This window comes from Sorex fumeus, unplaced genomic scaffold, assembly GCF_029834395.1.
Source record: "Sorex fumeus unplaced genomic scaffold, SorFum_2.1 ptg000026l, whole genome shotgun sequence".
Classification (NCBI taxonomy): Eukaryota; Metazoa; Chordata; class Mammalia; order Eulipotyphla; family Soricidae; genus Sorex; species Sorex fumeus.
The window spans coordinates 1,410,668-1,425,480 of record NW_026606083.1 but is presented as its reverse complement, the minus strand read 5'-3'; the positions used below and the strand labels follow the sequence as shown (position 1 = coordinate 1,425,480).

Genomic DNA, 14,813 nt, shown 5'->3' with positions numbered 1-14,813 from the left:
TGAAGAGATCCAAGTAGAAGTCTTGGATAATCATCTCCATTGTCCTTCTGGAAGATGTGATAGATCCATCAGGACCTATCACCTATCACCTGTTGGAGGGCAGGATAATTACTTAATTCAATGATATAATTTATCTACTGTAAAATGCGGGCTGGAGTGGTAACACAGTGGGTAGGGCGTTTGCCTTGCAATCGGCCAACATGACCGACCTGAGTTCAATTCCTCCACCCCTCTTGGAGAGCCGGAAAGCTACCAAGAGTATCTCACCAACACGACAAAGCCTGGCAAGCTTCCCGTGACGTATTCGATATGCCAAACACAGTAACAATTGTCACAATGGAGACGTTAGTGGGCCCGCTCGAGCAAATCGATGAACACCGGGAGGACAGTGACAGTGACTGTAAAATGCATGCTTTCCCATAGTTACTTACAAAAATAACTAATATTTAGAGGCCAGAGAGATAAAATAGCGCTTAAATTTTTTACCTTGGTAGTGGTTGATTCTAGGCTCCAGAAGCATCCCTGAGCACAGAGCCAGGAATACTTAAGCACTGCTGGGTATGCCCAAGAAGCTCTCTCAAACTCTCCTCCCCCAAATAAAAACCCAAACCAGACAAGGTATATTGGGCATTTAGAGAGATCAGACCTGTTTTTCCATCCCTTGCATATATAACATTTCAACTTTATTTGTAATATGTGAATCATTTATCTCAGCAGTACAATTCAGTTTAATCCCAGAATTCAACTCTAACAACTATGATATCTGCTACGAAGATAAAACTCATGTACTCAGGGGATTGGAGCGATAGCACAGTGTTAGGTCATTTACTCAGGCAACCAACCTGGGTTAGATTCCCAGCATCCCATATGGTCCCCCGGGCACCGTCAGGAATAATTCCTGAATGAGGAACCAGGAGTAACCCCTGTGTATGACCAGGTATGACCCAAAAAGCAAAACAAACAAACAAAAACAAAAAAAATTGTTCTCAGAACACTATTTCCTACACATTTACGCTAACCCTAATTTGATACAGAGAACTTTATACCCTCTAAAAAAGCACGTAGCTTCTCCTTATTAGATGTACTAATACCGCAGCATCATCTTGACATTGGTACTCCTTTGTCCATCACGTGTGTAAACATACTGTATTTCTACTTGAATTGTTCCTCCTCTTTCCTTCTATTTTTCTTTTCTCCCCTCTTCTCTCCTGTTCTACCTGGATAACACATACTCAGTTTTCACAACTAAAAATTCTCAAAACTAAAGTTTTTGAAGCCTTTCTAAAAAATTTTATGATCTAGTTTACATCTGCCCAATTTCATAATTCTAATGTATTTGGGGTTTACTTCTGACGTGGCATATTAGCTGATTTCCTCTCTCTTCTCACTCTCATGTGGTACTCAAGGCTTACTCCTGGCTCTGTATTCATTGATTACTCCAGGTGGTGCTCAAGAGACCATTTGTGGTATAGGAATCAAATCTGGCTTGGCTGTGTTCAAGGCAAACACCCAAATGCTTTGCTACCTATCTGGCCCTCAATTTGAGGTTAAGAAGGCAAAAAACCCTCCTCTCTCCTGTCCCCTCTCCATGGCCCCCACCCCCATGACATTATAGTTGTCTTTTCAAAACTCAATCCAGGAAGGGGCTGGAGAAATAGCACAGTGAGCAGTGCATTTACCTTGCATTTGACTGACCTGGGTTCGATTCCCAGTATCCCATATGGTTCCCTGAACACCACCAGGGATAATTCCTGAATGCAGAGTCAGGATGCACACCTGTGCATCGATGGGTGTGACCCCCCCAAAAAAAAAAATCAATCCAGGAAAATTAAGTAAAATCAAATCTAGTGATAATTAATTAATTCAATGATATAATTTACTATAAATGCATGTTCCCATAGTTACCAACAAAAATAGACAATATTTAAAGTCCAGAGAGAGGACAGGACTTAAAGTTTTTGCCTTGCTAATGGTTCATCCTAGGAATTGGGTGATTTTTCTTAGGTGTGCAATGTAAGAACATGTAATTGATGAAAAGACAAAATAAAATTTAAAGACACTAGCGAACACTTATATTAAAATTAAGGTTACATAAGGAGAAGGATGTGAGGGGAGAAGGTGGTTAAGGGGGAAGGTATTTCAGGCCAGTAAAGGATTTAAACAGTGGAAGATAAATAAATAAAAAACACTTAAGGAAAAATAAGTCACTTTATTTCCTGCTCTACTGCACACAAGTCCTTAAAATCAAAGTTTTATCATCTATATGGGCATGACATTGACAATTACTTAAAGATTTAGGAGGACATAAAATAGTTCACATATAAAAATACACATACACAAATATTTTGAAGGAATAAATGTAAATGGAGAGAAGGCAGTAGACCACAAGTGTGTATAAATCAGAAACAACTACTATTTTATGTCAGTATTGATCTAATTAGTTTCCAAGGGGACAGAAAAGGGAGAGATCAAGTCAGGATCCCAAATGACTGGCACACTGAGGCCTGAGAGAGGATATGGGAATGGCTTTTGCCTACATGCGGCCAAACTGGCTAAACTTGTGAGACCCCATACAGTCCCTCAGGCCTCCAGGACTGAGCCCTGAGCACAGAGCTAGGAGGAAGACCTGATCAACCCCAATGATGCCAAAACCAAACCAAACCAAAACAAATGATTGACATAAATAAGATAACAGTATATGGTTTAATTTTAATTGTTTTAATAATATAAGAGTTTATTTCCTTTTATTAGAGAATAATGATATATAAAATGTTAGTTTTATATATAAAACATAATGATTTACATATGATAGTGAAGTGAGTATTATAATAAATTTAATCAACACTCATACTATGCACAGTTAGAACTCTTTCTTTGATGAGAAATTTTAAGATTTAGTAAGATTTAGGCTCGTGAAAATTTCAAATACACCATATAATATTGCCAAACTCAGTCAGCACACTTTATCTTATATCCCCAAGATTTATTTTTCTTTTAACTGGAAGTTTGTTCCTTACCTTCTGATCACCTGTACCGATTTTCCCCAAATTCTACCACCTGTCTCTCAACCAATCTTCTCTCTTTCTATCAGATTTTTTCTAATTATGTATTTAAGATCATATGACATTTGTCATCTTGCCTGACACTTTATCTGAAATAATGCCCTCAAGTCCATCCATGTTATCACAGATGACAATATATGCTTTTTTATGGCTGAACAATATTCTACTGTGAGCGAATACATACTCACACACATACCACATTTTCTTTATCTACTCATCCCTAGAAGGAAATAGAAGTAACAGACACTTGTTATCATTTTCATAATTGTCATTCTAACATGTGAGGTGATATCATTGTAGTTTTGATTTGCATTTCCTGACGATTATTACTTTAAACAATTTTTCATGTGCTTGTTATGTCTTTTGAAGGGAAAATGTCCAGAGATGAAATATTTTTCTCTATGCTTTCACTTACCAGTGCTCATTTATAATGTTTATGCATCTTGGATACTGTAATGAATGCTTCAGTAAATATGAAAATGTGAATACATATTGCGTGCTCATCGACAGTGCATAAACATCCCACTTTCTCTGCCTACTCATAAATTTTTATCTTTTTTCAAGTTTCAAATATATCAGATTTAGGTAACATGCTCAACTGAAGTGATTTAACTCTCTAAAAGAATCACTTGTCTAAACAGAAGCAATTATTTTTGACAAACATGAAAAACTATGAGGTCAGGCCCTTGGGGTTCATCTCTGCAACATCCAGGGCAATGTTAATACAGACCTTTGGAATGTCTTATCGAATAGTTTTGTGGGCACAAACTTAAGCATAAATACTATTAGGATACTCCACCTCAAATATCTTGCCACTCTACTTAGGTCAGAAATCAACCTGAATGGTGACAATTGAATCTGAATTTAAGATCAGATCTCATGCATGGTTTTGCCTTTTAATTAACTCCACAATTTCATTCCCTGACTCTCAGTTTTGCGTTTACAATATAAGTTAATGACATTTGCTTATATCAAGCATTCAAGGTAATATAATCACCTTTGTTTCCCTAATACTTACAGCCCACACACCCTGTAAAAAGAATCACGTGAAGCCTAAGAAATACACTTCTCTTGGTCAGGTGTAGTGCAGGAAACAACTTGTACATTAGTAATTAAAAGCACCACTTGTAAGGGCTTTTAGACAGCCATTGCAAAGGTCAAATATAATTGGTAAAATTGTCATGTGGAGTGTAGAGTTCTGTTCAAATAGGAACTATTATAGAATTCTATTTTTGTCATAAATTCCAATTTTATGTTCTTTCAAAGTTTAAATCAAGCTGGAGTCTTTCACAAAGTTTTCCTGGCTAGCAGCTTATAAGCACATATGGTATTTTTATCACTATTTACTAAATAGCAATATAAATTTTTATAGTAATATAGTGAGTTCTGGGGGAAAAAAGATTTCCTATTTAAAAAAAAAACAACTTTTAACCTCAGTTGGAATATTAAAACCTAGAACTTAAATCTCAATGTGAGATTTATTCAGAATGAATACTCTTTAGGCCTTGATCAAGAAAAAGAGTTTCTTTTTAATTTAATTTATTTTTTAAATTTTATTGAATCACCGTGAGATAGTTACAAGCTTTCTTGTTTGGGTTACAATCACACAATGATCAAACACCCATCCCTCCACCAGTGCACATTCCCCACCACCAATATCCTCGGTATACCCGTCCTTTCCCACCCTCCCCCTGCCTCCATGGCAGACATGATTCCCCATAATCTCTCTCTACTTTGGGGCATTGTAGTTTGCAATGCAGATACTGAGAAGTTATTATGTTTGGTCCTTTATCTACTTTCTCCACATATCTCCCATTCTGACCAATTCCTCCAGCCATCTTTTTCTCAGTGATCCCTTCTCTATTCCAGGTGCCTTCTCCCCTTTGCTCATGAGGCACTCCTCCTACAATAAATCCCCAGAAATAACTAAAACAATCCTTGGGAAAAAGAAGATGTGTGGCATCATCCTCCCCAACTTCAAACTGTACTACAAAGCAGTAGTAATTAATACAGCATGGTACTGGGCTAGAAACAGACCTGCAGACCAATGGAACAGAGTTGAATATTCTGTCACAGACCCCCAAAGAGAAACAGTTTAATTTGAGAAATACATCTCAGTGATGATCCAAAAATTTTCTCTCTACTGGGCACACACTCTCATGTCTTATCTTTTGGTAGAACTAGAATCATTAGACACTTTAATAGCCCACCTACCCAGAATAGACACGTCTCATTTTAAAAAGTTTTCCTATTGCTGTTAATATAAAAGCTAGTTTAAATAAAACAAAAATCATTCTCCTCCAAAAAGAATTTTATTGAGAGTCAAATGCCTAGTAAGATATTTTCTGGATAATTATCTTCAAAGCAGGTTACCTTCCCCATCAACTTAAAAGAGAAGCAAAAGTCTAGCTCAGAGGATTATAGGAAGAGTTTGCGAGATACATCATAGGGTTTATGGTTATAGGAAGGGTTTATGAGATACAGTGTGTGAAACTGGTTTCTGTGCCGTATCAGAATGAATATGGCTTCGGTACCAATTAATTGGATTTTGTTTCTCCATGTTATAGTGCTGAGATTTGAAGTTTATTAAATATTTGCAAATAATTGCTTGAAATTTCTTTCTCCAATGAGAAACTTTTTCCCTGAAATCCTCTAATACGGAAGAGCCAATGGGACAGAACAAAGTTCTGATCTCTCATAATAGCGTTTGTCTATTTTCATCAGAACTGTTAACATCTTAACATTATATCACTACAATGCTAAAATGTTATTGAAAATATTGATAAGAAGCTTAATAAAACATGAAGCAAAACAACTGAAAATTGCTAAAACTATCATTACAAATCTTAAAATTTTTAAAATAATGCTTGTACTAAGAAGATCATAATCTTATTATACCTCTCTTCTAACTGCCCTTTAAATCATGAGAGATTTATTTACAAAAAAGATACGCACTTGTTTATGCTGATACCCTTGAAATATTCTGAGAACTTTATTTCTCATATATTATTAATAAAATTCTGAACAAGTTCTAAGATGGTGGGAGGAGAAGGCTACTCATTATCCACTTAATGTGAACACAAAATTTCTAAATTCTCTTGATTTTTTTTTCATATGTGAGCCACAAGTGGCAGCACCCAGCCTTACTGCTGCTTCCTACTTAGGGGTCACTTGGGAATCACGCCTGGCAGGCTAGGGGGACTGTGTGGGTGCAAGGAACTGAACGGAGACTGGCTGTGTGTGAGGCAATGACCCATTTCTGCTCTATCTTTTCAGCCCTCGACTTTGTTTCCTTCCATTCAGTCTTGGCATCACAAGCAGTGGTGTTCAGGGCTTACTCCTGGCTCTGTGCCCAGAAATCACTTCTGGTTGGGCTCAAGACACCGTTTATGGTGCTGAGGAGAAAATCTGGTTTGGGTATGTGCAAGGCAATTGTCCCTTCACTATACTATCTCGTGAGCCCTCCACAGACTATTTTAATGGTCAGACTCTGTATATTAACAATTGTTTTCTGGCAGAAGTTTGCCATCGTAGGATGTTCCAATAAATTCCAGCAGATTTTCAAAACTGAATAGAAAAACTTGGAGAGGTCACTGAGCTGATATTAAAAATAAAAATAATGTATTTGAATAAATAATTTATGGCCCATATGAAAGGCAAGAAGAGGGAAAATAAATCTTAGAACTAAAGTAGAATTAAAGTAGAAAGTGTCACTTTGGCAGCCTCAAGCTATAAATTTTTTTAAAAGACTAAAAATAACTCCAAAAATCCACCCCTCAAATAAGAGTAGTGAAAAGCTAGAATTTTCTTCCCTGGAAATATAAAGCAAATTGTCATCAAAGAGAATATTAACTATTTTTGTCAAAAAAAAAAACTTTTTTTTTTTGGCAAAAAACTAATCAAGGGCCTGGACAAAGCAAAATACTTTGAGGTTGTTTTCATCGTTCCATTGTTGGCTGGCTTGTCCTCCTTCCAATATAGCAAACCAGCTATTCCCTCTCTTTCTTCCACTTCTCTTTCCTCCTTTTCTAATGCCAAAGCATTCACTGGGGAAAGTGAAAAGTTCCCTCCTCTTTCTTATCTCAGACTCCTAGAACAAACATAATCCTGATGCTTTAAAAAAAATTGTGGCTGGAGAGAAAGGTGAAGACACTTATCCTGCGCACAGCTGAGCCCCATTTCTGTAGCCAATCACACCCAGGAGTGGTCCCTGAGCACAAACTGAAGAGTAAGCCCTAAACACAGTCCAGTGTGGCCCCAGTACTCCTCCCCCAAAAAACGTTTTAAAAATCTCATTCTAGCTAAGATTTATCAGTATATTTCACCTTGGCTGACTAAGAGGTTGCACGTGATAAGCAGCTCCCTGTGAGACCTGAGAGATAGGACTAGAGGTTACAGCATCTGCCTTGCATCCAGCCTGTTCCACCCTCGCACCACATGTCCACTGGGCATGGACAGGGAGCAGCCTGTCGTCCTTGATCTTCTCATGGGACCACTGTCAGCCAGGTGACAGAATCCCCCTGCCCTCCTAAGCACCACCTGGTAGTCACCCCAAAACAAACAAAGCTACTCCTTGCAGAGGGCATGTGCTTTATTCAGCTACTCCTTGTGCTTTATAAGGCAGACTCACATGCATCACCCTTCTTGTTCATCCCAGAAATCAAGTAAGGGTGGAAGGGAAGTTACTGTTGAGAGCCTTGCCCGGTGCCCCACAGGGTAAAGAGCAGCATGCATTAGCATGCATTCTGGTCTCTTTCACCATCCACACTGCCTCCATCCGCTCTTGGGACTGAATAGTTTCACTAAAGCATACTTATGAATGACAAAAAAGGAATCAACACTGCCCTGTGAGTTTTGTGATAGACATCAAAATCTGTAGTTTTGTACTTAGATGACAACACATTCATATAAACTGAGTACTATGAATTATAGTGAGTTGTAGTGAAAGGAGATGGATCCCTAAAAAAAAATGAAGACAGAATTTCACAAATTATTTTAAAACATAATTCTAATGCCCCCAAATTCACTATCAGTAACTTAAATTTTTTTAACTTTGGGGCCACATCCAGTGGTACTTGGGGCTTGCTCCTGGATCTGATCTCAAGGATCACTCCTGGAGGGCTCAGGAAACCAAATGGGAAGCCGGGGATCAAATCCAGTTTGACCCTGTGCAAGGTAAGTGTCCTATCTGCTGTTCCTGTCACACTGGCCCACTCTGGCTTTCTACGGGGGGTGCACTCCCAGTGATGCTGTCATTCTCAGTGACATTGAGGGGACTGTATGTGCTGCTACTGGTGGAACTGGGCTTAGCTATATGCAAGGCACTGCTAACCGCTGCACGATTTCTACGGCCTCCAAAAGGATTTTTTTATAAATGTTTTTATTCACTCTATTAGTTTACCAAAAATTATTCCTGTTCACCTACTATATTCTAGACAATCTGTTGTGTGCTGCAGCTACACCAGGAACAACACGTCTGTCTTAGCCTTCAGACATTCCAACCAACAGAGATGCTGGGCACACAACAAAGAGCCTCACAGGCCTGACAGGAGCTATGGGAGATAACCTGGTCAGGACCTAATCAGGATGGAGTTAGGAAAGCACCTTCACACACACACACACACACACACACACACGTACACACACCACCACCATCACCACCAACAACAACACTACTATAACAGCAACTACTATTACTTCTACTACAAATAATTTAAGTAAAATTCTGTTCAAATGACAAGTATTTAGGCAAAAAAAGAAAAATAGAGAGAAGTGGAATATGAAGTCTGTAGAGTAGATGTAATCACCCAAGGAGACAAGTCTTTTGTTTGCTTTGGGGGCCATACCCAGTTATGCTCAGGGTTTACCTCTGGTTTGAGCTCAGAGATCACTTCTCCTGAGCTTGGGGGACTGTATGAAGCGCTAGGGGTCGAACCGAGGTGGGCTGCATGCAAGGCAAGCACCCTACCTGCTGTACCTTCACTCTGGCCCTAGCAGTTTAATATGATAATAGGATGCAGATCAATCAAACTGCATGGCATTTCGTAACGGCATGTTAATAAAGATAATAAAGATAAATATACAGGTTTTCTTGCTTCATCACATATTCTACTTCACACTGAATTCTCTGTTCCTCAAATCAAAGTTCAAAAGAGCTCTGAACCCTTCTGTAATAATCACAGGAAGTACAACAACTAACATCCTTAGAAACTGTTTAACTGGACTTTTTCACCACATTGTGGGATTTAATCATCACAACAATGTTTCATCACAACAGTCCAGTGCAATGAAACACAGTTTACGATGAAGGCTTAAAGAGATGATCTTTCCAAGTGCTAAGATAGCAGATCAGAATCTGAAGTCAGAGTTTAGGGTTCATTGTCCATGGCACTTTCCTGGACACAGAACAGGTCTAGAAATCCTGGTCATCCTACTCACCCATCAACTACTTAGTAAGATTCTCCTGTATGCCACTGAACTGGAGAGTGAAGGCCCCATCTTCATGGACACTATACTCGAGTAATAAGCAGACATACCTCACTGCTCTTATGTTTTTATTCTCTAAGTGCTCACATTTATCTCACAACCAAAGAAATACTTTGGGCCGGCTCTGACCCTACTTCCCTATTGTTGCTGGTGTCCATCTCCATGATTACGCAGCTGGCCTATTGGTCTCTCACACCAATAACTGTGCACGGACTGTGCGTGCAAAGCTGTGGCCATAACAGGTGTCAGTACTTTGTGCCGCTTGCTGTCTTCTCGGGGTAGTTTTCAACTGACACATTCATCCACTCATCCAAGGTGTTGTTTTGTTTTGTTTTTGCTGTTGTTTTCTGGACTTGGCTATATGAGATTCCAAAGACTATTGATGCCCAAAGTTGTGTCTCATCAAAACTTCTGCACTGGGAATGAAAATTTCCCTAGTTTACTAAAGTTCATTAGAATAATTCCAGTTCTACTTATAGTTTGTAGCTCCATATTAGAGGCAACCTCAGAAATTTAAGAAACTATCCCTCCTTACAGACATACAAATTACCCAGCTGGTAGGATAAAAAAGGATAGTTTGCAAGCATCTTTCCCATCAAAATCCATAATCTAGTCTATTTCTTCAGTGATATTCTGCCACAGAAGTTAGTGGGCACTTGGGAAGAATACAAGGGATGCGTTGAATACACATGAGGTGATGGGTCAGGCACTGAATATACATGAGGTGATGGGTCAGGGTAATGCAAGATACAATAATAAATTCTGAAGTTCTCCAAGAAATGGTAGAGTATGCAGCGAGGTATGTATAGAAACCTGGAGGTAATTTTTATCCATTGTAGGAAGAATGGGAGTGGGAGACAAGCTTGTGTATCATAAATGATGCCAGGTACAACACATTATGTAGGGGGGGGGGGCGGTGAGAGAGAGCACACAGGTTAAGGTGCTTGCCTTGCGTCTTGATGACCCCGAATCAAATCTCTGACTCCACGTATGGTTTTTCAAGCAATTCCATGAGGTCACTCTTGAGCACAGAGCCAGAAATAGACCCTGCAATGATTGGTACGACCCTGAGACTACCATAAACAATACATTGAGTAGAGTGTGCAGAAAGAGAAAGACTACATAATTGCAATGGTTCAAATGAGAAAATGAGAAGCCATGTGAGAAAGGGGCAGAAACCATGGTCTAGCCAATGGCAGCAACAGTGGTCTGGTACCAGGAGAGGAGGTCCATGAGGCAGAGTGAATCTGCCAAGTTATCACGGGGCAGCCCCAATGCGGATGGGTGACCCTACCAGTCACCTGACTACAGCAAAGAGGCCCAGAAGGCAAAGAGAATCCAGAAAGTCCAGCTTCCTTTAGAGTCTCTGGGTTTAAATGCCAGCTTCAGAATCGAAAAAGCAGGAGGTAGAGTGCCTAAAAAATACACACTTTCCTGTAACTCGACTAATTGCTGGTTCAGACAATTAGATCTCCCAGTTCAGACAATCAGAACTCCTGGGGTGAAGCCTGGTGCATTTGGCAGATCCTCCAGAGGAGTCTGGAGCACAAAGTTATTGATGCGTTGGGCCTAGACTGTGTCAGGGTTAGCATTAGCTTCGATTAGTGTAGTGTAGTGTTTTATTTTAGTTTAGGTTAGTAGCCTAATGGGTTTGCCAACGTCCTTTTGTTCATAGACAGACCAAACACCTAGAGCAGAGCTGTGTGGAAATAGTTCACCTCTCCTCAGTAGAGATCCTGAATTGCTGTGTGATGGGAAATCAAACCAGTCTCTCTTCATATTACAACCTGGAAACCTGGAGATACCCCACTCCCATACGTGAATTTACTATTAGAACGTAGTTTCAAAGGCTGCTGTGTCAATTTTCACTTGTGAGAAGAGTAGAGTTCAGCGTTGATAGAATTAAGTCTTAGTCAGCATTGTTTGCAGACTCGAAAATAAAGACAAAAATGGACTGCTTAGGAACAGAATAAAGGAAGGGAGGCCCTAAGAAATCTTGTTAGACAACATTCATCAAGATCCTAATTTGAGGGCAACCTGCTAGTTGCCAAATGCAGATACTCCACAATTCCCCTTAGAATCCTTATTTAAGTTATCGGTCTAAAAAAAATCAATCAATAAGGAAGAATTTCTGTTGAAATGGAAGCGTTCTAATTAATTAGAAATCCCTATGTATTCATACAGTTCAAACCTGTATTCTAACAGCAGGTAACCCAGACTAAGTAGAAACCGTGTTCAAAGTCAGGATTTCCGGCTAAGACCCCTAGTGGAACAGAGCGACCCTCAGCCTGCACTGTGAGCGCTGAGCTTGGCGTCCCCTCGTCGGGCAATCCGTTCCCTTCGCTCCTCTGATGAGCGGGTGCGTGAGCTGGCACCCGGTTCCGATTCCTCCCTCTAGATGCTGCCGGTCCCGAGACCCTCGTCTCGGCCGGTCCCTGCTGCCCCTGATCGCAACGCCGGAAGGAGGCAGTGCCCTCGGAGCCGCTTCCCGTGCTGGACACCCTCATCCTGACTCCAGCCAGCGCCGCTGCCGGCTGCAACGAAGTCGGCGTCCGACGGACGCAGCGGCCAGGAGTCCCCGCGGTCTCCGCTCGGGCTGCCCGGCCGCCGGAGTCCTCGCGGTCTCTGTCCCGGCCGCCGGGGTCCTGCCGCGCGCCGGCGCGCTGAGTCCCTGTCCTTTCTCTCCGCAGCTCCAACGGCAAGTCGGTCACCTGGGCCCAGAGCGAGCGCAGCAGCCGGGGGCAGCACCTGTGGCAGCGGCTGTCGGTGCACATCAGCAAGAAGGAGAGCCCCAACCAGACGGCCGTCATCAGGCCGTTCCCGCAGGGCGCGGGGCCCGGGGGCGCGGCGGGCGCGGGGCCCGGGGGCGCGGGGGCCGGGGGGCCGGCGGGCGCGGGGGCCGGGGCCCCGGGGGGCGCGGGGGCCGGCGCCGCGGGGGCCTTGGGAGGCGCGGGCCCGGCCGTGGCGGACGCGGAGCCCGGCCGGCCGCGCTCGCCTTCGCCGCTGAGCGCGCTGGCGGGCCGCACGGACGAGGACGCGCCGTCGCTGCCGTCGTCGCAGGGGTCCCTGCTGGAGCAGATCAGCAGCGTGGTGAGCCGCTTCACGGCCAACATCAGCGAGCTCAACTCCATGATGCTGCCGCCCGCCTGCGCGCGGCCCGGCGCCGTGACCACGCTGGCCGACGTGCAGCCCGCGCCCGCGCCCGCGCGGCCCGAGCTGGAGGAGCTGGTGGCGCTCACGCCGCCGTCCCCGTTCCGCGACTCGGCGGGCTCGGGCGGCAGTGCCCCGGGCTCCCCGGTGTCCGAGTCGGCGCTGTGCGTGGCCGCCTCGCCCAAGTACGACGCGCTGGTGGTCCGCGACTACTCGCAGAGCTCCTCGTCCCTGTGACGCCCCGGCCCGACGGCGGGTCCCCGCGGGCGGACGGCGCGGGGAGCGGAAACGCGCACTGTAAAATAGCCCGTTCGTCTCCGCCCATCCCCCCCGGAAGATGGCTTGGACCGCCAACCGCGAATGTACATCTTCTAACAGACTCAGATACGGGACCAAACGTCGACCCCCACTCCTTCTCCTCCCTCCTTCCCGGCCCGCCCCTCTGCCTCCCCAGCCCTTCCTCCTGCACCCTCTCCTCCCCTCCCCCTCCCCAGCCCTTCCTCCTGCACCCTCTCCTCCCCTCCCCCTCCCCAGCCCTTCCTCCTGCACCCTCTCCTCCCCTCCCCCTCCCCAGCCCTTCCTCCTGCACCCTCTCCTCCCCTCCCCCTCCCCAGCCCTTCCTCCTGCACCCTCTCCTCCCCTCCCCCTCCCCAGCCCTTCCTCCTGCACCCTCTCCTCCCCTCTCCCTCCCCAGCCCTTCCTCCTGCACCCTCTCCTCCCCTCTCCCTCCCCAGCCCTTCCTCCTGCACCCTCTCCTCTCCCCTCCCTCCCCCCACAGACTCCCAGTTTCTTTTCTGGAAAGGCCTGGAAAAGCCTTGGCCCAGCGTCCAGGGCTGAGCTGGACGAGGACTGCTGCGCTGATACAAAGTAGAGCTTTTAGGAGAGATTTTCCTCTCCATCTGGTTGTGAGATCCTCTTCTGAAAGCCTGCATTCCACCTAGTAATTTCAGTTCACCTCCATTAACTAAGAAAACCAGTGGAAGATTTCTTGACTATTTCACCATGTTGCCAATCAATACTGGAGTAGCAAAAAATAATAATATTTTCTGGAATACCTGTTTTGTAATTCCCTCACTGGGGTGCATTCTGTAGCTGGAAATTCTCTTTATAATAACAACAACATTTCTTGAGCTCCAGCTTGGCTCTCTTTGGTAAAATGTGGCCGCCCCTCCTTATAAAGGCCGTTCCTTCAGCATTGCCAGCTAAAATGCTAAAATGTGCATTTGGGTTTCTTCCTTCCTTTCTCTGAGAACCTGTTCTTTTCAAGTTCCACCATTGCAAGAATGGTCCATAGATCCATTGAAGGGGGCTACATCAGAGGGGCTGTTGTTCAGAAAATGAACGACCTTAATACACTAAACGTTTTAAACTGTCAGTCAATTTAGCAGAGATTTAGCTATGCCAGTGAGCAGTAATTTGAACGCTTCTTGGCTGTGTGAACTGTGCAGCTATGAACAATGACAAATGTAGATTTTTCAAAGCAATAGAGGATACGAAAACATAGGAATCTTGATGAATAGAAACCACGAGATCTATCTTAGTTATTCCAAGAGGCAAAGCAATGATTAGTGTTTTCCTTCTACAATAATTATTAACGTGGTTTTACTTAGTTCATACTGTCGCTTTTGAAACTGCATAAAAGAGATGGAAAGTTATAGTAGAAATAAATGTGCTTTGATAGGACAGTATGGATGTAGAATTCTTAGCTCAAAGACCTGCACCCACTGTCACATTTTCTTCCTCCCATTACAGCTATCCTCAGGTGCCAAATGTTCTTGAGTTTTCAATAAGGATAGTAATAAAAGGAGGAACCTATAAATTTAAAGTTCAGTTGACCCAGCCTTATACTAAAGATAGCCTTATGTAAAATATTTGCTATGAGGCAGAAGCTTATTTTTGGCAGAGAGAAAAATAAAATCTTTTCCTTTTGTTTAATATCCTTATTTTGATAAGTATTTTAAATTTCACGTCTATTTAAAAATAAGCTGAGAGATAATTTATCATTCTCCACTTTTAAAAGTTATAGTAAATATATTTCCTGATCTTTCTTTTATATTTGTTCTAACACTTCAAATCACATCTTCCCAAATAGTTAAAGCTAATAATTTACCAAAA

General features: G+C 43.0%; 1 protein-coding gene across 2 annotated transcripts in view; it reads left to right on the top strand.

Annotated features, from left to right (window-relative positions):
• GRM5 (glutamate metabotropic receptor 5) overlaps nucleotides 1-12,935 on the top strand; it is a 607,899-nt gene extending 594,964 nt beyond the window's left edge. For both annotated transcript variants that reach the window (XM_056114524.1, XM_056114523.1), the window contains one exon: nucleotides 12,239-12,935. In XM_056114524.1, coding sequence (XP_055970499.1) covers nucleotides 12,239-12,935 — 697 coding nt within the window. The remainder of the gene's footprint in view (nucleotides 1-12,238) is intronic.
• Nucleotides 12,936-14,813: the final 1,878 nt, after the last annotated feature.